This window comes from Grus americana, chromosome 1, assembly GCF_028858705.1.
Source record: "Grus americana isolate bGruAme1 chromosome 1, bGruAme1.mat, whole genome shotgun sequence".
Taxonomy (NCBI): domain Eukaryota; kingdom Metazoa; phylum Chordata; class Aves; order Gruiformes; family Gruidae; genus Grus; species Grus americana.
The window spans coordinates 41,634,471-41,657,751 of NC_072852.1; the positions used below are offsets into that span (position 1 = coordinate 41,634,471).

General features: G+C 39.6%; 1 protein-coding gene across 2 annotated transcripts in view; it reads left to right on the forward strand.

The window, feature by feature from the left end:
• Positions 1-23,281, forward strand: part of TRHDE (thyrotropin releasing hormone degrading enzyme) — a 222,951-nt gene that overhangs the window by 153,260 nt on the left and 46,410 nt on the right. For both annotated transcript variants that reach the window (XM_054807940.1, XM_054807947.1), the window contains 3 exons: positions 11,681-11,769; positions 20,769-20,902; positions 21,001-21,056. In XM_054807940.1, the coding sequence (XP_054663915.1) occupies positions 11,681-11,769; positions 20,769-20,902; positions 21,001-21,056 (279 nt within the window). The remainder of the gene's footprint in view (positions 1-11,680; positions 11,770-20,768; positions 20,903-21,000; positions 21,057-23,281) is intronic.

A 23,281-nucleotide genomic window follows, 5' to 3' on the forward strand; every position in this document is an offset into this window, starting at 1 on the left:
GAAATGGAGAAGGTGGGTAAGATGAGGGCTTTAGTGAAGTAAAGAGCAGGTTGGGGAAAGCCCAAACAGCATTTGGCAGAGACAAGGGTAACTGGAGGGATGAAGGTGGATAAATGTCATATTTTGTTGGCTTTGTAAAAATCAGACATGTGGATTCCCCATTGTAGATCAGAGGATGAAACTACTTACCTGCTTCCTTTTTTATCTCTTCTTCCTTTTGCTTTCTTAAGTTGCTGATAATGGATTTTTTTTCCTTATCTCTGTATTGAGCCTTCACACTCAATAGTAAAATCTCAGATTTTATGGGGCAGATACTTCGGTGGGGGACTCTTAGGGAAGTTTACTGAGGAAAGAGAAACTATCATAGGAATTCTATTTTAACCTTGCTTAAATTCACAATATTCTGAGGAAAAATCAGACCTGAACATTGGAAAACACTGAACAATGCTTGGCACTAAGTCTCTGAGAACATAGTGGAGGATAGTAGGCACAACTGAAATGCTACTCTTATTCCTGCTGGAGGGGGTCCCTCCTCAGCCCATAACACATCCTTCCACTCCATTCAGAGAAATCTCAGATCTGCACTCAGTAGTCAAGGGACTACACTCATGGGTAAAGGACAGCACAGAGATGGGGTTTGCATGATCAGCACCACATGTGCTATTCTGCAAGGACGTTTTGCCGTGGTGCAAGATGGAAGAGAGGATGCTGGAGGGATTAAGAGCCTTTATTGGAGGGCAAGAAGGCAGCTGTTAGAAAAGACACTTAACACTGCTTAAACCCAGCTTCTTTGTATCCATCTCTGATTCAGCACCCAAAATTGCTTGTCACTTTTGAAAACGAAGCCTTTTGTGTTTTAGTGTAAAAGAATAATATTAGGCAGGGAGGGGAAAGCATGTACTGACAAAGAATTTAGAATAATAGAATTTGTATTATTTGTTCTTTGCCCACAATATTTTTCTAAATTTAGTAAGGTACTCTGCTAACACTGACACTGAAATGAGTCAATTTTAGAGAGCCCCATGATAGAACCACCTGATTTATACATTTTTTGTATGAAATATTAAGCTAAAGTTACACAGAACTTTGTAGAAGGTTTAGTAATCAGATAATTATAATCAGATAATATTATATTCTTATCAGACAATGCAGGTTTTTTCTTTTCAAAATGGATAATTTAATTCAAATTAACTCATTTAAATTACCTTGTGTCCACCCTTAAAAAAGCAATTAGACCAAAGGAGAGTGGGGTTTATATGGGATGGCCAAAGACATATAGCTGTTTTCTAACAGCATATATGCATGCTGTCATCTTACGGCAGTCCCACAGTGCAGAGCTGTACATGGGCTCTTTCATGCTAGTGCTGCGGTAACAGCACTGAAGCCTTTTCTTATGTCTGGGACTTTTTGGTTTCATTGTATTGGTAAGGGCATAATATTTGGCATAAGGCTCAAAAAGAATGCAAATTGTTTTCCCTGTTTCAGCTGTAGTCATTGCTGAAAATTATTCCAAAGATTCTTGTGAAAACCAGGAAGAATTAGGACTATGGCGGAGTAAAGGAAACCCACAAAATCCGCATCTGTAATACATTGCTGTTAAACATGTTAATTACTGTTTTGGCTACAGATGAATTATAATATCAAGATTATATTAAAATACATGCCTCGAAAATACATTCCAGCAATACCATATTGGCATTGAAAATGTTTTTCCCTCCATATATTTGTATTTAGATCCTTATACAGAAAAAACCCAAACGATCTGTTATCTGTCCTAGAAATAGTTGCTCTTAGAAGCGACTATCAACCATTATTTTAGAATATAACAATATGATTGCCTTTTTTAATATGAGTTTCAAAATGAAAGCATACATAATAGACAAATATATAAAATTAGCAGCTGTATTGAGGCAGAACTGCAAATAAAGAGGCTTACCATCAGAAGCAAGTCAACTCAGAAGTGCTGGATGGCATCTTTCAAGACTAGAATATAAGCTTCCTAGTCACCCTCTCACACAATTCTAAATACTTCTCCAAACTATAAAGATTATCCATAGTTTCCTCCATGTATGCAGCTAAGTATAATTTGTATTCAAATGTATAATAGGCTCACAATTCCAAATACCTTCCAAATCCCCAAGTTTTGCTTCTCTCTGAAATATATGGATCCAACTACACATCTGATCAGAGCCTTTGAAAACCTCAAAGTAGATAAATCTTAGTAGTTAAAAGGGAAGACTGCTCTACAAATTGATTTCTTCTCATCTATGAGGCATCTATTAAGTTCACATCTATTAAAAACTTGCAATACTTTTCAAAACCTGACACCTCAGGTGTGGAGCCCATTCAGATCCACCAGACAGTCAAGCTATTCTCTGCCTGGCAGCACCTATCAAGAACTGACTCCATTGGGCTGTTTTGGTTGGTAGGTTGCTCTGACTAAAAAGTTGAATTCCTCCATAGGTGAGGCATTAGTGAGAAAGAAGAAACTGATAGAAAAAGCTCAGTTAGGTTTTGACACTGTTGGGTATAGATGGTAATACGAAGACTATTCATTTCTGAGTAACGTGTGCCTCCCTTGCAGTTTTGTTATCTGCTTAGACAATACTGCATGCATGTTACATGACACCCTAACTTCATTATGTTTGGATTCACAGATGAAAAAAATACAGTCTGTCTTGCAGTCAGTTACAGGCCCTAAAGACAATGCTGGAACACTGTCTTTAATTCACAGAATCCACCACAGTCCAAATTCTTACCTTGCTTTTGTAAAGGGATTGGAAATCCCTCTGCTCAGCATAGTCCAGGATAATGGAGTAAATACTTCACAATCATTTTCTTGCAATCTCTTTCTAATTAGTCATGTAATCATATGTTAATAACAGTATCCTTTTTTTTTTTTTTTTTTGCCTTAGCTTACCTTTTTCTTGTTGGCCAGTCTGTTAGTCTCATGTGAGGATAGAACACCTTGAACCCCAGAATCCCAACCTTAGGCCAGTGAATACGCTCCAAGCTTTGCTCATTTGGTCTCAGTCACTTCAAATTGTTCTCCTTTTTCCATTTTTCATCTTGTATTTCTCTTTGCTACAAAGTTAGTGAAATCTTCTCTTCCTATCTGCCATCTTCCATGCTGACAGGGTACGAGGAATCCCTTGACACCCTGGCTCAGCGTCAGAGGTGTAATACTTGTGAGAGCAGGAATAACATCTTCTGTTGTGTTGTGCCTCTGGGCACAGCCTAAAATCACTTTACGGGCACGTATTAAATCTAACGGAATCTCTGTGTTCTTCGGTCTTGTGAGAATGATACTCACAACGTGAATATATTGTCAGCTCCTTAGCCATTAAACAGAACTAACACTCTGCAGAATCACACTTAATAAAAGTATGTGATTTCCTGTGATATTCACATGAGCTTCCCCTGGAACCTGAAATACTCTTTACTGAATGAGATACTATACTATATAATAACCTGGGAAAATCTCTATGATGCTTTTAAATTATCTTTCCCAATACAATCTCTCTAGAAAGTGTGGCTTACCAAATTTTATCCTGATACTGCTGAGTTCTGCTTCACATTAATCTCTTTCCATAGCAGGAAGCTCAAAAGCTGTTGTGCTGTTCAACAGCTTCCACTTGTTTCCCACTCACCACCTTATGTCTACTTGTGCTCTCAGCCTACGAATAAATGCTTCCAGGTATCACAGCAACAAGACTTGTAATTTCGTAGATTAATTGAATACGCTTTCAGGTTTTCCCTTAACAATCTATCTTTGAACCTTCCACTATCTTAATGCTCAAAATTCACTGAAAACAAAGGCCTTCTTTTGCCTTGCTAGCAGAAATTGCAGTTGTCTTGACAAGGAGGAGAAATGAGAGATCTCTGCTCTCTTCCTGCTATACTGATTTGATGTCCAAACTTCACACTATCCTTTAGTTCACATGTTATCAACTTTCTGTGCCCTTTATTTTATAGTAGGCATTAAGGTTATTAGCCAGAAACTTTTGCAGCCATGCAGCTAAATGCTTTTTCTACTGGCCACTATTTGTATATGTCTCTCCAGATCAGCCAAGTATGCAAGTGAAGTAAAAAATACAAATCTTGAATTCTTAGTTTTCATTTAGTTTTGTAAGTCTTACCTGCCTGCCAAAAGGCCACATGTTCTCATTACTTTGCTTTCGTGTTCTTTTGTCCCTGAAATCCCTAGATGGGTTCATGCGGACGCCTAATAGCAAGGTATTCCCTCAGTAAAAAACGCCCTTGTCAGCATCCTGACCTAATCAAAGAGTCTTCACTGTTGGCAAGGGCCACACCGGGAAGGTGTCTTCTCCTCAGACTCAGCACTGCTCACGCAAGCTTACGTCTCTGTGTACATGAAATTTCAGCATTCTCCATCTGGAGAGCTGAGAATGGGAAACTAATGCCAAGGAGTCCTTGGTCTCTGTTTCTCAGCTTCAGCCACTCCAGATGTACCAACTAAGGAGACATAGTTGGCATTTTGGATATTAAGTTCTGGTGGTTAAAACAAGGAGCCAAGTGTCTTAACCAGTCAGTTTTAGTTTTGGATTTTCTTTTTATTCTTTTTACCCATAAATGATTTTAATGCCTCACTTTATCTCTTTGTTAAATAGCTTTAATCATCTCCTTCAGTGATACGAAGTCTCAGATTGTTATGTTCTCAAAATACAAAGATTACTAAGTGTTACAGATGAGCAAGAAATGGATTCCCATCCCACAGAAATTTTCAACATATCAAAACATTTCCCTGTACTGAATCAGGACAAAAATCAAAGCAAAAAATTTGGGAAAAAATGGTTTAGAACATTCATTTCAATTCTGCAATTTCAGTACCTTACATTTCAGTTTCACTCATTTTAACTTCTCCCTTCAATTAACTTGTATTTCAAGCCAAAATTCATTTTGAATCAGCAAACTGGAAGTTTTTATTTAAATAGTAGTTATAAAATGTTTCAGCAGTGCCTGTTTTAAATATTATAGTTGAAAATCTGTGCTGAAGTCCTCTCTTTTTTATGAGCAGCCTGGTTTTGAAAATTTGCCTTTGTCAGTTAGAAATGAAAAAGTTTCCTTGGGAATTGTGGAAGTTATCGTCAACATCGAGTGGATAGAGAGGCTCGTTTAGTTGCTTGCACAGGTGACTGGTGCGATTGGAGGTGCCCTCAGGTATCTTGCTTGACCTTGTGCTGCCGCTGCATGGGTGGGAGTTTCCATAGGTGCTGTGCCATATCTTTCAGCCCCTGACAGATGTCTCAAGTACCCCATGGCAGCTCATTTAACACCACCTTGCACAACCGAATTTAGCCCAGAGAAACTAAGTCATAGAAGAATGATGGCTGAGGTTTCAGCAGTGCCAGCTGATGGAAGATACGTTATTTCTGTTTTTCCAACCAGGGATAATTTAGACAACTCACAATTTCATTTCTCAGCCTAGTAAGCTGTTTGAAGGTACATACAGGTTTTGTTGATCAGCTTTTCTGAAAGTAATTCTGTAGATGCTTTGCACAGGGAAGGATTAGGAAAAAAAGTAGATGGCAAATAATTTTCCACGTTTCAATTTACTGACCTCGTGTGATGCCGCTGAATGTACAGCCTGTGCATCCTCCTCTGATCGCATGTTCTACCTACAATGAAACTGTTTTCCTGTGCTGTTAGCACATTTGAGCAGAGGGCTGTGTCTCCTAAGGTCCCTTCCCACCTAAACCATTCTATGATTTAAGTTCATGACTGCCACTACACTTTAAAATAATTACGCGTCTTATATCCTGCTAAGAGGCAGATCACTTAATTTGCTTTTGTGCATAGCATTTTAATTTTGCCCTTTATTCTTCTGTTGTTAGATGAACTAAAAAATAATAGGGTTTTTTCTGAAGTCTGTACATTGTTCTGTTCTTCTACCTTGTCATGGTTCTCCTCCTATGATTTTCTAGCTAAGTATATAATCAAAGACTAATAATAGATGTCTTCTATATCTAGGCGTATGTAGCCTCTTGCCATTTTAACTGTTCTTTATGTATTTTTGGGGGTCCAGCTTCCTCATTAATGATTCCTAAAGAAGATAATCTGTACTGGGATAAGAGGGAAGATCTCAGTTAAGAAATACAAGCAAAAAGTGAGAAATTAAATGGGTGAATTTCTCAGTGGAGGGTGATAACCCATTAAATTCTTGAGAAACCTGTGCTGAATTTTTTCCTACTCAATGATGTGATAAAGGGCATGGAAGAGTGAGGTGACAGAGTTTTCTGGTAATAGGAGGTTTGTGAGGGTAGTAAAACCAAAAGTTAATTACCACGATTACAGAAGTATCCCTTAATGCTGGTTGACATGGTGATAAAACGACCGATGAAGCTTAATGTTGATAAATGCAAAGGTGATACATGTGATGAAGACAGTCCTAACTTAGATGCTCAGTGATGGGTTCTGAAGAAACTGTTCTCTCTCAGGAAAGAGATCTTGAAGTTATGGTAGGTAATTTTCTGTAAACATCAGCTCAGTGTGCAGACACAGTCAAGCAAGTAAATAGAACAGTAGGGATTAGTAGGAAAGGGGCATGAAGGGCAGGTCTGGCTCTCTAACCTGGAAAAGAGTATAATAGATAGAAAAAAATCCAATAAGAAGGATTAAGTGTAGTTTCGGTATGAAGAACAGCAGGATAGATAAGGAGTCTTTAACCCAGAGGTCTGTAAAAGCAGAAGGATACAGAGAGGGATGTGGTTGTTCATGTCCTCTCCCCTTCAAAAAGCAGGTTAGCTAAGTTCTGCTGTGGTATTTTCAGTACAGACGTTCTGTCACTTTACATGAAGCAATCACATTACTTGTATACTCTTTATAATGCAGCCAAGGATAATAAGCTTCTGAATATTGAGCAGATATCAGTAGTTCTGTGAGTAATGACTAGGAATAGCTGAAGTTCTTTGTTTAGATTTGAATCTGGGGAGAGAGGAGAAATGTCACTGGAAGAATGTGGTGTTCACTAGAGGTGGTGGTAGAAGCTTGGCACATTATGGTTACTGGAAGGATGAATCTTGAAAACATACAGGTTTACATCTCAGCAAAAACATTCATTAATGGGAAAAAATATTTGAAAAGGTGTGCAAAATCTGAAACTCTAGGAACCTCACCTTTTCTTTTTTAATGACCTGAGATCTTTATTTTGTTCCACAGAGGAAATAATCTACTGCCCTTTTTTGGCTTTGCATAGCTCTCTGCGAAGAAGCCAACTAATTGTTCCACTGAAAATCCAATGTTACTACAACATTATTGTTCATCACAGGCAGCAGTTTGAGGCATCATGTTTGCTTAATACTTTATGGTCTCAGAATTTGCCCACGAAGGGATCTCAGTTCTTACTTGTTGGAAGTCAAGGTGTAAGCAAGTACTCATCACAAATATGATAATTTTCTGATAGTGAGATAAAGTACACTAATACTGGCTATGTAGCCATTATCTAATGCTCAAGACAAAAAAAATCTATATAATCCAAGGAAAGCATAATTAGCTAGCTTCCAGTATTGCATGTACCTTGGCAGATGCAAGATGGTATTACTTTATCAAATAAGTCCCTGTGATTATTCTTCAAGCTGAATGGAGGTGCTAACACACTTTGGTATTATGCACTGGTGTGCTACCAGAAAAAAAACCACACACCAATGCATTGCCTTTAATTATGCATGTTATCCTACTTAACATCAACAGTTTCTCACTTGTAAATCAACAGTAAAAGGCTTATTTATACTACATTTCAACAAAATCCCCCTTTCCTACATCTCTTCAAGATATTTATGACTGAACGATGTTATGTTCAGCACAGTTTATATTTACCCTGTCTGTTCCAATGTTCCTCATCCTCGGAGCTGGTTTCTTAAATTCCTGAAGTAGCCCTTAGTTTCCCCACAATTAAGTGGTCTGCCTTTAGCTCTCTCTTAAGGTGATCAGGTTTGTATCCAGAGGGACATTATGTGCAAATCCCTCTGAAGCTCAGCAGCATCTCAGGCAGATTGGACAGTTTGTTAGCTCCATTTCACCCAGGGGCTGAGTGTGCTACCTGAACAGGCATTTGATTCCTGCAGACATATTCTTGAGGGTAGGAGGACCAAATGGGTTGTTTCAAGTCGTGCTGCCCTAGTCACTGGGCCCTCAAGGCTAGATTCTTATTTTCACTGGAACCGGTTTGTCACAGCAGGTAGCCAGGTGGAGCAGGCTACCTTTTCCTCCTGGTTATAAATGCATACAGAGAGCACACTGGTGGTGCTCCCAATGTATAAAGAATAAATAAAAGATCCGCACTACTCCCAGACAAAGCAGGAGGAAAACAGGCAAGTGGGGCCTCTTCCTCTTTTCTCTGTGAGGTAGAAGAGTGCACTAGAAAAGTACAAAAAAGTTTGCTTCTTCCTAGTCACAGCCGGAGAACACAGTCCATGTGGATCACTCAGAGATGGTGTGTAGGAGAAGTCAACCAAACAAAAATCCTTGAAAGGTGAGCCACATACTTCTCCCTCACATACAGATAAAAAAGTTAGCTCCAGCTTCTTCTGTAAAAGCAGCAGAAGTTTCACTGAGAATGAAGAGGACTGGAAGGGGAAAGCAGATAAACATACAGAGAACAGCAGCAGTACAAGCAGGAAAAAATGGGTTTCTGGTGAGGTCTATTAAAAGGAAATCTGTGGTTCACCTGGTAAACCAATAACCAAGAGGACAAGATTTGGAGGTTCCAGAGAGTGCTGAGAATATCAGTAGGTGTCTCATCTTGGGTAGGTAAAAGTTAAATCTACCAGTATGTATCTTCCCAACTAAGTCCCCATGTGTTTTCTGAGGATGGATAGCTTACATGACTCCTGTTCCACAGGTAGATCACCTTTCAGAGAAGGATCTATCCTTATTTCAATAGGATTTACCTTAATTGGAGGTAACATAAAATAATAATGTCTTCTCTGTATAGATATTGCAATGTACAGAATATCCTTTTATGAAGTTCCTTCTCAAAATAACAGGCGTCCATGTCTCTGTTCATACATTTATATTTGTGTATGTCTATATATGTGTTTAAATAAGCTACAAAGGCAGCTCTCAGAATCTTTTATTTTGCAGTATAACTTTTTCAGTAGGAGTTGATCTCAAGAGTCATAAAAATATCATGCAAATGCAGTTCTTTCATTTTTTTCCTATACCAAAGTTCCTGATCTTTCAAATAACGTATGAACTTTGTGCTTAATTTTGCCTCATTTTTCTCAATCACAGTTTGCTAGCATCCTTTTTATTCTGGAGAACCTGAGTATTTAGAACCGGATGTATTTTTAAAGATGGTATCTTTCCTGGAAGGATTTTTGGACTATAAAACACTGGTGGGTGTCTAGTAAGGTGTAAGGTTTTTAAGAGAGTTGTGAATATTCTCCAGTCCATCACTTCACAGCGTCTCTTGACTGCCCTCACCTGTTGAACTCTGAGGTTATTGCCACTATAGCCGAAGCAGCAGGACACAATACATGTTTTCACTTTGTTACTCTACTTGACAGTCCAGAGTATTAGTTAAGCCAACAGTGAACGTAACTTTGCATGAAGACTTGACTGAGAACTGAAGAAGCTAATGTGCCAGTGAGCATCCTTTTCTGTCGGCTGGGCTATGGAGGGTGGTAACATCCAGCACAAGGATTCTGCAGACTGATAAAGGCAGTAGCATCTTCAAATGCCACAGTTTAATTATCCAAAAAGTATCTGCTAGAGCATGTGCTCCTGTGGAGCCTGTCTTCGGTGCATGAGTAAATCTAATCATTTTCCCAGTGTGTCATGATACCAACATTCAGAGAACCCAAAATCACATGGGACCTTTTTTCTTCTCCCATATGGCAGTAAATGCCATGTTTTCTTTCTAGTGTCACTCATAGCGCTTTCAGCTGTACACTTTTCCAAATATCTCCCCCTCTCTGCTGAATCACTGCTGTATGGACAAGCGTTTCCCAGCACACGCGGTTCTGTTGTGAGCGCTGCAAACCCCGTGCATGCGGGGGCTCTTTGCGACGGGGTGGGGAACTGAGCACAGCAGCAGGGCTGGCAGGTCAGGGGTCTCTCCCTCCCTCAGCCCCCAAGCAAGGCCTGGGGGCAGCAGCTGGGTTGACCCCAGACTCTGGGTCCCCAGGCAAGCCCACGGTGGTGTTGGCCGGGCTGGGACGTCACATCGACCCTGAGCCCGGCAGCCACATCTCCCACAACGGGGCTGCTCTCTGCGCCTTTACGTCAAGTGTGCGGAGTTACTCATGTCTGGAACTGTTTGCTGGATCTGGCCTTTGAAATAATAGAATCAAATAATCCTTGTGTTATTGATGAGAGTAACAGGGAACAGAAATTACTGCAGCACTCCACCATGTCTCACTGAACCAGCACAGGGGGAATTCAGTGGTGCATGGTCCGTGATCCCCTTGGTTTCCAGTGCCGAACGGCAGGCATGTTCCCAGGCTCAAGGTTTGCAAGCCAGCATGTGTCAACTGCAGTCGTGGCACATTTGGGTGGTGTTTGTAGTTAAGTGGAGCAGGCTTCTGGGTAAGCAGAAAGGAGCAAACCTAGTATTTTTGCTAGCACAGGCTAGTTTTGCAGGAGAGAAGCTGATGTGGAAATTGCCCGCACTCATCCTTGCAACATTTTAATTAAATTGATCTAAAATTATGTACTTATTTGGTATCTAAGTATAGCATACAGTGATGTCTGAGCTGGGGCCATTCTCTTGCCATGCTGCTTTGCTTAAATGCAGACATACTCCCTGGGCAAAGGTTACCACCTGGACCATTACTGAGTGCTTCCTCTTGACTGGTGTACGAAATGACATGGCAGGCCTGTGAGGGAGTGCCTGTTCTTTCACTGGCTGATGGAATGAGAGGGGTTTTTTTTTATTTTTGAAAGTTTAGGAATAGAGATGATGATGAAGACACTCAGGAATTCACCTTTTCCGTCTCTCCCCCAAAAGATTGACTTTATCATACAGTCAATTTCTGTTTATTGAGATAAAGATATTATATAAAACTCTTAGGTAAATGATAACATTTATTCCAAATGAGAAACAATTTGTGATACCCTGTAAGGAAGTTGGGGTCTGATTATACCAGCATATCTCCAAATACACATGTAGCATGTTTTTTATTACTTTGCATACAAGTAAGTGATAATAAATGGTGCAAAGAAGTGGAGATCCATACCATTTGTTTTGTTTTTATAAACCAGCAGCTGTGAAAGCTCATCATAGCTCTTTAAGAAGTTTCTAGAAGGGTGAGTTATTTTCAGACTTTGGAGTCCCTATAAATCAAAGCATGTTTTACCTAGAGGTTCTCTTTTTCTAAGTAAAGGTAAAAAAGTATTCTACTTTCTGTGGGAAATCATTATTTCCTCTTTTGTGAATAATTTTGTTAAATTAGGAAAGCCTTGCAAAAAAATCCTCATATGATGATAGTGTGTGAAAAATGTGAAATATAATTTAGGGGTTTTTTTTAAGATGAATGACTTCTTCATTGTTTTATTGCTAATAGCAAATGCATTTCAAAATCAAAGTAACTTGTTAGAATCCACATCTTTACACTGCTACTGAAATTGTGTTTTGATTTCTTTGACATGATCCCTGATTGCTGTGAGAAGAATCAGTTCAGTATTTTTGTTCTTAGATTCCCCCTCCTTTGTCTTGCAGCTACTTGTGGCAGATTCCATTAACAATTGCAGTAGGAAATACGAGCCACATCTCATCAGAGGCAATTATATGGGTGTCTAACAAATCAGGTAAAAATAAACTTTCCTCCCAGTGGAATCTCATAAAGCATACTTGTGTTTTCCTCAACTGTTTCTCTCGAATTGATCCTAGGTAATTGTTGGGTTTAGTTGCTCTGCACCCAGTTTTAGCTACTTGAAATGAATTACAAAAAAAGGAGAGTTGGGAAGGGAGGGAGGAGGAATGAAGGATGAGCAACAAGCAAGATAATTATCGCAGAAGTTAGACAGTATAATGAAAAGCTTTTACATAGAAATGTGTACCTAAGTGCTAAGTATTTTATATTTAGCAACACATATCAAATCATTGATGAATGCAATTCACTTTATTGATTGGTGAAAGTTAAATGTAATATTTGTATAGCAAAGCATCTGATGAGTATGACTTAGTAAAAGCAAAGTATTTAGAATTCTGGCACTTTTAACTCCGATCCATAGTCTGAGCCAGGGCTAAGAAACGTTTAATGTCATTAAAAAGTTTCCTTATTGATCTATCAAAGTATTTCTTTTCTCTATTAGATAACCAGATGCTGGACCACAAAAGCGCATTATGCTGCTTACTACTTATTTTCTCCCTCCTCAGTTCCTGCATGATCATAATAGTTATCGTACTGAGCACAGCTAGGGCTAGATACCAGTGTTTTTCTATCACCTAAAAAAAAGGAATCCCGCCATAGACATTTCATGAAATATTGCTCTATTTCCTTAGCAGTTCATGCTACATCAGCTGACTGTTTTGGACTGGAATTGAAGAGAGCGAGGGAAGAAATGTGGAGAATTGAACAGAATGATTAGATGGAAGGGAAAAGAAGAATCCATGCATCCCCTCAACACACGGGCTGCAGAGGGAGAACTGACCCCTTCTTGTAAAATTAATAGGGCATAGGGATTTCCCTCTGATAGAAATTTAACTGGAGAGAGGAAAGTGTCCAACTTGTGTGAGCCTATGTTTTTTTTCCTTTTTTTCTATTTTCTAAGTCACTAAAAGATAATAGTCACATAGAGCTTATCAGCCAGCAGGAGTAGAAGTGAATGGTGTAAGATCAGTGGAAATTTGAGTATCTCAACTTTCTAGTGGTATAAGGTATGTGTTTCTTTGCCCTGATCATTTGCTGCCTATCAGAACGTAACGTGTTTTACGCTGCTCCCATGATATAATGATTTAGAAATGTGCCTGGGACCAGGGCACATGTTCATACTTGAGAAACATACTCTAGTCAGAGCATACAGGTGCTGCCTTACTTTGCAGAAATATATCGCATTGGCCATACTTTTTAATATTAACACCTCCGGAATACTTCAAAACCTGTTTGCACTTTCACAGTCTGCCTTAATGACCTGCTCTACTTTTGTCCTTTAGGGCTTGATTGAACTCTCATTGAAGTTAATAGAAAGATTCCCACTGACTTCAGAGAGAGTTGATCATCTCATCTCATCTCATCTCATTAGGTTGTACATGCATGCCTCCTTCCCTTCACTCCTGCCTTGAAAGTTCAGTATATCACTATTATCTGCACAGTTGCTTCCTCATTGCCTTTTACTTGCAGAGTGCTGTGGAGGAACAAGTCCATAAAACCACTACCTACTCTTTTAAGATCTACTGCTCCTATCGGAATGCCTTCAAGAAATCAACAAATTAATGATGGCCGGTGTGAGCAATGATTTTGGTGTGGCTGCTATATAGAAATTAAAGAGGAACCTTTCTGAGTCATCAGTTTCCTGTGTAACGAATCAATGCCACTGTGATCTATTGTCATTATCCTTGTCCTTCCTCATTACTTTCCCGCTCACTCACTCACTTGCTGTGCCTCATTGAAAATGAGACTGTAAACTTAGGACTACAGCAAGGATGTCCTCTTGCTTCTACTTATTGTTGTCTAGCTCAGCTGGAGAATTCTTCAACATAAAAAAGTCAGTAAGAACATCCCCGAATGTACTCAATGTATGATTCTTTGCTGTGTTGTATTGGGGCTGGTATAGATGATTTTGTGATACTCCTGGAGATTTTCTGCATCTGGTATCTTTTTTTCATGGGGGGGGTGGGGGGGATTCTGAGACTGGAAAGGACAGTTTCCAGGATTGATTCTTGTGGACGGGAAGAATCCTGAAGACTTTCTGTTGTGCGGAGGACACAGTTTCAGTGTTGTCCCAGCAAGTAGTCTGGGAACGACTCCGCAAGCTGGAGGTGAAACAAACTACTCCAGAGGATATTTTGAAGATTGGGAGCGGTCACATTGTTCTTCAAGTGAGTGTAATTGAATGTGGATACTCAAATCAACTTTGGAGGAAATGCTGTTCATGAGGATGGTTTCCATGCCCTCTTTAGGAAGGAGCGGGCATTTCCTTCTTGTTGACTAAACTGCTGTGCTAAAGAAGCTTCCAGTGTAACCGGAAGAATGGATAGGACATGATGAACAGCTGTCTGTTGTCTATCATGTAATACTGATCACATTACCTCATTTTAACTACCAGTAATGAAGAGGGTCCAAGTTAATGACTGCCATTATGATATCTTGGCATATGACTTAAATTTTTCAATAAAATTAACCTTGTGTGTGTGTTATCTGAGAGAAGTGAAACCATGGCAGTTTTGAAATAGCTGCATGTATTGCCATCAAGAAATATTCTTTTTTTTGTGGTAGTTTGAATAACAATTTCCCAAAGGAGTACACCCCCTGCCTTGCACTAGAGTTCACCAGGGATGGTTGTTTGCTGATGGAATACTCTTCCTTCATGTACATGCAGAAGGACAAGAGAGAGAATTACTGATTTTTGCATCCTCTTTGCTACCATGTCTGTGACCTCATCAAGGTATTGTAGGATGCCAACTGGCATTTTCGTGAGCAAGGTATAAGAGGCCACTGTCCAGTCTTGTGAGAGTGACTGAATGTAGGATGCTTTGGTTGCCACTCTCTATGCATCCTGGCCGTGTCTGGTTACATAGCAGATAGTGAGGCATGCAGATCTCTAATTGTTCAATATGCTGAGCAGGATTACTTCAGATAACTGCAGATCATCCCAACTGCTGGCAACAGACAACAGAGCTCATTCTGTCCACTCTTCACAACACCAAGTTGGAGAGACACATTGGAAATTACAACTATGCAGCATCTTATTGAGATGCAATTCATTGTCCTTTGCAACAAATGCTGTAGAAAGGACATTGCCAGGCCTTGGCAACTTGCCTGACAAAGTGCATAATCTCCAAGATGTTTCATATTCATTGTAGCTCTTCACACCTGTTTGTAGAAAGTATATAGTCGTAGTTCTGGAAGGTTTTCATTTTGCAAGTGCTTCTACCAGTCTCTCTTCTCCTTACCCAGTTGCCATAGCATTGATGTAAGCATTTTTCTGCTCATCAGTTCATATACCAGCCATCAGGTGACCCTTTTACTGGCTCAGTTTGTCTGGGTATGTGAAATGGAGTTGTGTCTTCTGCTCTGAGTGCTGCACAGCTATGTCACCACCACCTTTCTCCCTGTTCATTCCCCACAGCCATGGATGGGGCTGCTCTGCTTCAGGCAAGTCACAGCTATTAAGCCTCTGAAAACCAAACCAGTCACAAAGAAAGGAGACGTCTCATGTTTAGCCTTCCCATCCATGTTGAAGTCAGAGACATCACACTGGGATGGCTGCAATGCTCTTTGTGTTACAGTCTTGGAGGTCTGCTGAATGATGAATTTCACCAGCACTGTGGAAATCATTTGCTTTACGAACTTCTGCTCTGTCATAGATCCAGGGCTTGTTTCTGTTCCTCCTAGATAAGTTGCCTCTTTTGTGGTCACTGTAATGATGGAGGAACATAATGTCCACAGTGTTTTGGGATCAGCCCAAAATCAGTAGTGGGTAAAAAGTCAAGGACCAGCTTTGAACTCAGCCCATCCCCAGATGACGACTGCTTAGCAGGGCTTGTGGGAAGGTGTTGGCGATTGCTGCTGAAGGCATACTAAGTGTGGAAGCACAGGCTCACCTGTCGCGTTTCTGCATATCCAGGAGAAGTGACCTTATCCTCAAGTGAGGAGGTTTAGCTAGCATCCATTTCAAACAGGTGAGCAAGGCTTTGGAAAAAAAGACATACTTGCCATTCCCTGGACATGATTGTTCTGGTGCTCAGGCTCCAGGTAGGAAACATCTCCATGCGACTCAGCAAGTGCTACTGAACTGACCCATGCAGTTTTACAGTCTGCCTCCTGCCCTTTCCATCCCCACCTCCTGTACCTTGACTGATTTGTTATGTCCCAGGGAAATATTCCTCGGATGGACCTCCCTGTCTCTGGTAAAGTGACTCTCATTCATACTCCTCGTAGTATCTCCACAGGATTGCCATGAGATGGGGGAAAGAAAGTTCAACAGGGCAATTGCCTTCCAAACAGCAAGTCCCAATTTACTGTATGATGCCACCTCCTACAAGATAATCTCTGCTTTAACTGTAAGCCCCTTGGCAGTCTGATTCTCTTCCATGAAGTGTTTTGTAGAAGATAGTTGCTTCTGAGCTGGGGTTTGCTGGCTGCACACTGGGGAACAGAGCACTAGTGCAGCGTTAGAAAAATACCCTTTCTTTTCCTTTCTGAGACTCAGCTGCTGAGCTTGACCTGTGTTGCTTCCAGACTCCACTCTTTTGTCTTTCAAAAGTGGGAGGAAGGGAAACACTGTGAAGTGAAATAATGTATAGGTCCTGCTTTACGACTTTAGCCAGCCATAGTGAGGACCAGGGATACAAGACCTGCAATCCTGGCATGACTTTGACAATGAGGCAGAATCATTCCTTTTATTCTAGCAGCTGAGCAAAGATCCTAACAGAAGACTGCTGCTTACATTCTGTATCACCTTAGACATTAGCAGTTTCATCATATAGGAATGTTAATGGATGGAAGGGTAGTCTGAGGAAAGAGTGTGTGAGACAGAACATGATCATATTTACTGATGTGCTCCATTTACTGTGGTGTTTTCTGTACCAAAATACTTTTTTCAACATGGAGATAGGGCGACATGGCAAGTGAGACAGAAACAACTTTTTCTTCTGGTTTGCCTTCTCCCTGTATGAAAAGTTCTTGCAAAAAGATTTGCAGAATTTAGTTAAAGCCAGTACCTTTTCACAAAATATTGTGATTGTGATGAAATTCCTCATCGAACATTTTCTTTGTCAGGAAAATTTCACTTGCTGTTGTTGGCATGAAATTGTGCTACTCTTGTGCAGTTATTTTTACCGGAAAATTGAGTCAGTTCTCCCAGTAGGATTTCTACCAGCATAAACCAATTTCCTGGTATGCTAGGGGTTGTATAAAATGAAGAGTTAAAATAACAACTGTGAGTCTGAACACTTGAAACGGTAGTAGAACTGTGTTTAGCCCACGCTCTCGTCAGCACTGGCGCAGTGTCTTGCAGAGGAGTGCCCTTTGCCCAGACCTGCCTTACGAGGTGCGCATGTTGCGGTGCGGAGGAGCAGGCTTCCGTCGTTCCTGCTGGTTTTGATGGAGTTGAAGTTGCTCGAGAGCTGGGAGAGCTCAGAACTTCAAGGCGCTTGCAGTTAGCACCAGCTGGAGGACTGTCTCACACTTCCAGAGCAGAGAAAATAAGAGTCAGACCCTAACTGATTTTCTTACTTCAAAGCAAATGTCATAAAATTTAACCATTTCCTCCTAAATGTCTCCTTTATGTATATGGCAAAACTTGAAGTTTCAGAGCAGTGTTATTTTCTGAGGTTTCCAGACAAAACATGACCATGGAAAAATACTTCCTGATGGAAGAAGATTAAAAAAATTTCCCTTTAATCTCAAATACAACTGTATATAGATATTAGATTGAATTTTAAGAGGTGAACTAATACCATAAGAGATAGATTTCTTCCCAAATGAAATCCTTGTTGTTGTTTAGAAAGTCATGAATGGTTTAATACAGGGTTTAACACTGAATGACTACCTTTTCCCTAACTATAATACTTTTAACAGGAAACTAATGAATGTGTTTGTGGTTAAGTGGAGAAATTGCCCAGGTGTATAGAAATTTTCAGTGCTGTAATTGCCAAAAGAAAGAATTTCTGTAATAGTAAGGCATGAGAATTGACAGACTCAAACATCAAATTCCAGTAAATTATATAGAACTATGTGAAGCACATACATCAGGCAGTCCCTTAAAATACCCACCTGCTTATATGAGCTGGAAAGGCGTGAAAGATTCCTGTCCTGTATTTCAGGAAAAGGTCAACACATGAGTGGTCTTATTGAAAAATAATAGCAAGGGGTTATGGTTGGATTTAAACTGACCAAAACAGTAATAACGCCATCGGGCTTTGAAAAGATACTGTTCTCCATTAAAGCAATATGTGCTGGAGGTGTTGCGCAGCTGTTACTTGTGAAATAGGTTATTTTGAACTTGTCATATTTGACTGGCAAGTATCGTTCTGTACTCTGTTACAGCATAAGTAATTTCCTCACTTTGGAGATCAAAATTTAATACAAATACTCAAAGAAGAAAAAAAATTATGTAGTTTTTTTATTACATCTGATTTTGAAAATTTCCATTGAATGTATTTATTTACCCAGATATTGATTAATGTGTGCTCATAGCCCATTTGGTATGCTTTTAGGTATCATAGAGATGCAGGGATTAACCAGTTACAAGTAGCTACTTTCAGCGACGGTGTCATTTGAAGGTTAGTTTGCAAGAGAAGAGCATGGGCAGAAAGCAGTACTGTGTTAAGGGGGTAGGATTTTCTGCCAGGCATGGGCAGCCTGCTCCTGACCCCACATGGCAGTATGCCCCTAAGGACCCGGAGAAACTCTAAAAGTCGTCGTTTCCCTCAGCAGTCTCTCCTAGATATAGAAGTGGGTATTTTTGCTGTTGCTCTTAAGAAACCCACTCGATTGATACGGAAAACAGCTGAGATTTGGGGTGACGGGTTGTATCCACACCACCACACTGAGTAAACTAAATAGGATGGGGTAGATCCAGATTCAAATTCCTTCTCTCTCTGTTTTGCAGGAGATATTTGATCCAAACCTGTTCTAAGAAAGTGCCTTTGTCACTATGCTGTAAATTGTTACGATCTTTTACAGTATTTCTACAGTAATCTTTTTCTTTGTATAAGATTCAGTGATTTACACAGGAACCAGGATTCAAGTCTTCTGTAAGTAGGCTGGAGCAGCTGGGTGATTCTGACTTCAGGTCCAGTGAAAAAAGGATTTAAACAGAAGAGCAACTTCAGTGTAGCAGTCTAAGAGAGTTTGCTTAGGACTGAGCTACATAGCCCAGCGTTTAACAGATCCCTGTGGAAGGAAGGACACCCAGTGTTAAAACCTCCTTCCAAATCAGATTGCGTGGCAAAAGCAGCTTGGGCGCTTTGGTGGCATGAACGCCTGGGAAGCCCACGGAGTCGTAGGACTTAATTCTAGTTTTCTCAGTCCCATTTCTGCCGGATATGTTGGCTCCTAAAGAATGTGTCTGCTTGGTGCTTTATCACAGACAACTTAATGGATGTAATCAATATTTTAACTAAAACCAGGGGTCTGTATTTTTTTTTTCTAATTGTTTATATAGAATAATTAAATTGAACTGGTGCAAGTCATTTAGACAAACTGTAAAAGAGCAATAAGAATTGAATTGAATAGGCAACAACTGAGTTATTCTGGACTTAGCATTTCTAAGACATGTATTTCTAAGTAATTTTAATGATATCAGAACTACGTGGGTGAGAAGAGGACTTTCTTTTTAATCCTGCAGCTTTTTATCTGAATTCGTGTGCATAACACAACTCCATGAATTTAAAGTTAAACATATAATTAGGTGGTTTTAGGATTGGGGTTTTGCTGCTCTTTGTATTTTTTGCACCTTAAAATGATAGTTATTTGTGTGTTTGCTAGAGATATTTAGTGAAGGGAGAAGCATAACTTTTATCTGTAGTCCTAGTCATCTATTAGTTCCTCAGAAATTACATTTTTATAAGAAAGGCTGAAACAAATCAATTTCTTTAGTAAGTCTAGATACTAGATAGTAAGCGTGAATTGTTAAGACTGTATTGTTCACTTTTTTTCCCATTCGTTACTTTCAGAGAATTCAAGCACACCAAACAATTCCCTGATGGAATTATGTTTAAAGCAAATTTTATGTATTTCTTTTTATTTTTAAAAATGCATGAGAAGACTGTTCCTTTTGTCAACGGTGTACAAACTAATTTTATTATAGTAGAAAAAAAATTACTTAATTTTTAGTGAGTTCGGGTGGATGATCAGTTTTGTCAGAATAATTTACTAGATGGAAGGCTTCTTCAAGAGACATTGCAGCCTGAGGCTTCATTCCATGATGATTCTTTCCATAGTGAAAGAGCTGTGTGTTGTGAGTTCAGGGTGTTTTTGTTGTTGAAATCCCTAGTCCTGCAAATAGTTGTGGCCTGCCTGACTGTACAAATACTGGAATAAATTTAGACTTTCAGCCTCCAAGTGATTACTTACTTAAAAAGAGAGGAAAGAGGAAGAACAGGTTAGTTGATATAAGGTTAATTGGTCTAGCTCTAAAGGGGAGCCTCTCAGTGGTTAATAACTAGAAGCTGTACAACTGGAAATACTTTAATTTAAAATCCAATATAAAAGCTTCATTGACTACATGCAGAAACACTTAAGAATTTTTTTTTTTGTAAGCACAGGTTTAGTCTTCTCTCTATAGCACATCCATTGAATTATTGGAGTTATGGTTGTAGAAAAAGCTATTTTAGCATGGCCAGAATCAGGATACCAGACTTAAAATGGGCACCTCTCATATAAATGGTATTTGCCAGAAAAAAACCCACCCTTGGAGTTCTGTGTGGGTAAAACATCCCCATAGGAATGTCAGCTGGTGTCTCTCTACATCAGAACAGATAAAGAAAATCAGTAATTAAACACAATGTTTTTGTTAGTCTTTGAATTAATTTTACTGCCTTCGTGGATGTTTAAAGAAGGAGAGAATTTAACAGATATGTCTTTAGAATTTTTAAATTTAAAACAAAGTCCCCTTCCCATCTTGTTCTTTGTTTCCAGAACACCACAGAATTCCTGCTTTGGAAGAGGCAAGTTGGTTGCTGGGGAACATCAACCAGACTGGCTACTTTAGAGTTAATTATGATATTAGGAATTGGAGGCTGCTAATTAATCAGCTAACAAGGAACCATGAGGTAAGCTCCTCTTCTCATCCCTAAAATCTGCTTTGATAGGTGAACCTTCACTCTTTCATCATCCTAAATGGTTCAATTTTTCTGCTTGCCCCTCACAGGTTATCTCTGTCAGTAATCGAGCAGGCTTGATCGATGATGCATTCAATCTAGCCAGGTATGTTTTCCGGAAGATAATCTATCCTCATACACATTGCTGCAATAACTCATGCAATCATTAACTCAGCAGTTGAGTGTGTTTCGAAGTTAAATATGTTTTAAACACGCTTTAGTTCTTTTCCCCGCCCATTTTTTTTGTAGGGCACACAAACATGGTCTGTAGCACATTCACTGCTCTTGATCAATAATTGCCATAGGGTATTTCCGAGTCTGGAGAGGTCTGATCAATTTTGCAGCAAGTTCAGTGTAACACTTTGGAGATAAATAATGTCTTTCCTCTTTCTCTAATGAAGGGTTTTTTCTTCTGTCTCTCCCTAATGCCCCACCTCTCCTTTTTTTATAACTGACCCTTATGGTGTATTTAATTTGTGATGGATGGCGCCTTCAAGCTTCCGGATTTTTTTTTTGCCCTGACTTGTACTGTTACATCATTTTTACAGTATCTTTCTTTTCTTGTAATCTGCTAGACCAGACTCTTTTTCTGCATGATGCTTTTCAAACAGAATGGAAAATCAGAGTTCCATTGAGTATTTCTGGAATATATAAAACATTTTGTGTTTTACTATGATCAGAGTTAATAATTAGCACATATAGTGCTGGTTATGTAATGCCTTCTTTACAAATTGAGGCAATGGAATTGTCCCCCTTTTGAAATCAGGACATCCAATATGTTGGTAGTCAAAGTGTAAAATGAGAGGAAAGTAGTGGAACATTTCAAACTTTTTGATTCTTGAGGTACCTGGGAACATTGCGTCAGTAATACACTATGATGTCAAAGGCAACGTGAAGATAATTCCTGATATTACTGGCTTTTCTGTTTGCTAGTGTATTTATAGCCATATTTGAGCAGGGGCTCGCAAACATCTGCAGTACTGAGGTACATTTCACTACAGATGGTCACTGGAGATGTTTGAGATTCAGGCACAGTGTCACACAGAAATTATGGCTCAGTGATGTTCCAGCATCACTGCAGTAAAACACAGTTGTGTGCCCTACCACTCTATTCCTGCTGCCAGTGCTAGACTGAATATATTACATAAACTAGTCATTAGCCCTTATTTAACAATCCAGAGATGTAGTAGGGAAGGACGCTTCATGGGGAGAGGAGGAGTATCGATGTGCTTTTTGCACTGTCCTTCATTCTGGCCTTGTGGCATCTTCCCGTTGGCAACACTAAAAGCCTAGAAATAGGTCACCACTTCAGACTTTAGTGGACCGCGATTTGTGTGCGCCCTGGCTAGTAGAATATGGCAGAGTATTCTGAAATATCTAGACTATTAGAAGAAGTACTAAATGATCAGTGATGTAACAGTCTCTTCCAATTTTATTTGTCACCTCGGAGACGTAGTGTGCAGTTACACAGAATCAGTGTGGCGCTTTCTTCTTTTTCCATGCACTGAACGCAGTCAGATGTGGCTAGACTTCCCTGAAAATCTAGATACTGAAAAAAGCTAGTTTTTTAAGCCAATTCTTATAGGTGTGTGTTTTTCTTCTGAGTCAGTACTGAGCCAGTGCTCTAGGATGTCTTGTTCATGAAGCATAAAGGCAAGGTCTTGATGAAAGGCTCAGCCTGCATTGTCTGGCCAAGTTTTGTCTACCTAAAACCCACCCAGAGATTAGATAAGTAACACATTCCCCACTTGCTTTCCATAGCAGTTTTATGGTGATACTGGATCCTGCTGCTTTTTTGGAGGTAACTATGCCAGAGCACTGTGAAGTCTTTCACAAGATTTCACATTGTAAAAACTTGACGTTCTTTTATTAACGATGAGCTGCAGTGGACTGCTGCTGCTTTTCTTACTCATGCACCGTGGAAAAAAGCAGTTGAGCTAAATATCTGCAGTGTATACATGTGTGCATATGTAGGTATTACTTATGAGGAAATATTCTTCTAACAGGGATATAGTAGCTATATTCCCATTTCTTTTAAATCTCTGCACAGACTCCTGTCAGTAGCGTTACCTTGAGTATGTGCCTTACAAGCCAGTCTGGGCAGAGGAAAGATCTGCATGTTTGTAAACGGTAGATTTATGCTCTGTATTTGAAGAATAGCAATAAGATGTATGGACCTGGTTAAACTTACCATGTAAGGTATATTTTTTGCTGATCTTCTTTTACTTTATTCCTCTATCATCTTTCCTATTAAAAAACCCCACAAAACAGTTCTAGTGATGCTGAAGTTAGTCTAATTGGCTAGCTGATGGTGTGGTACCTTTTTAAGAA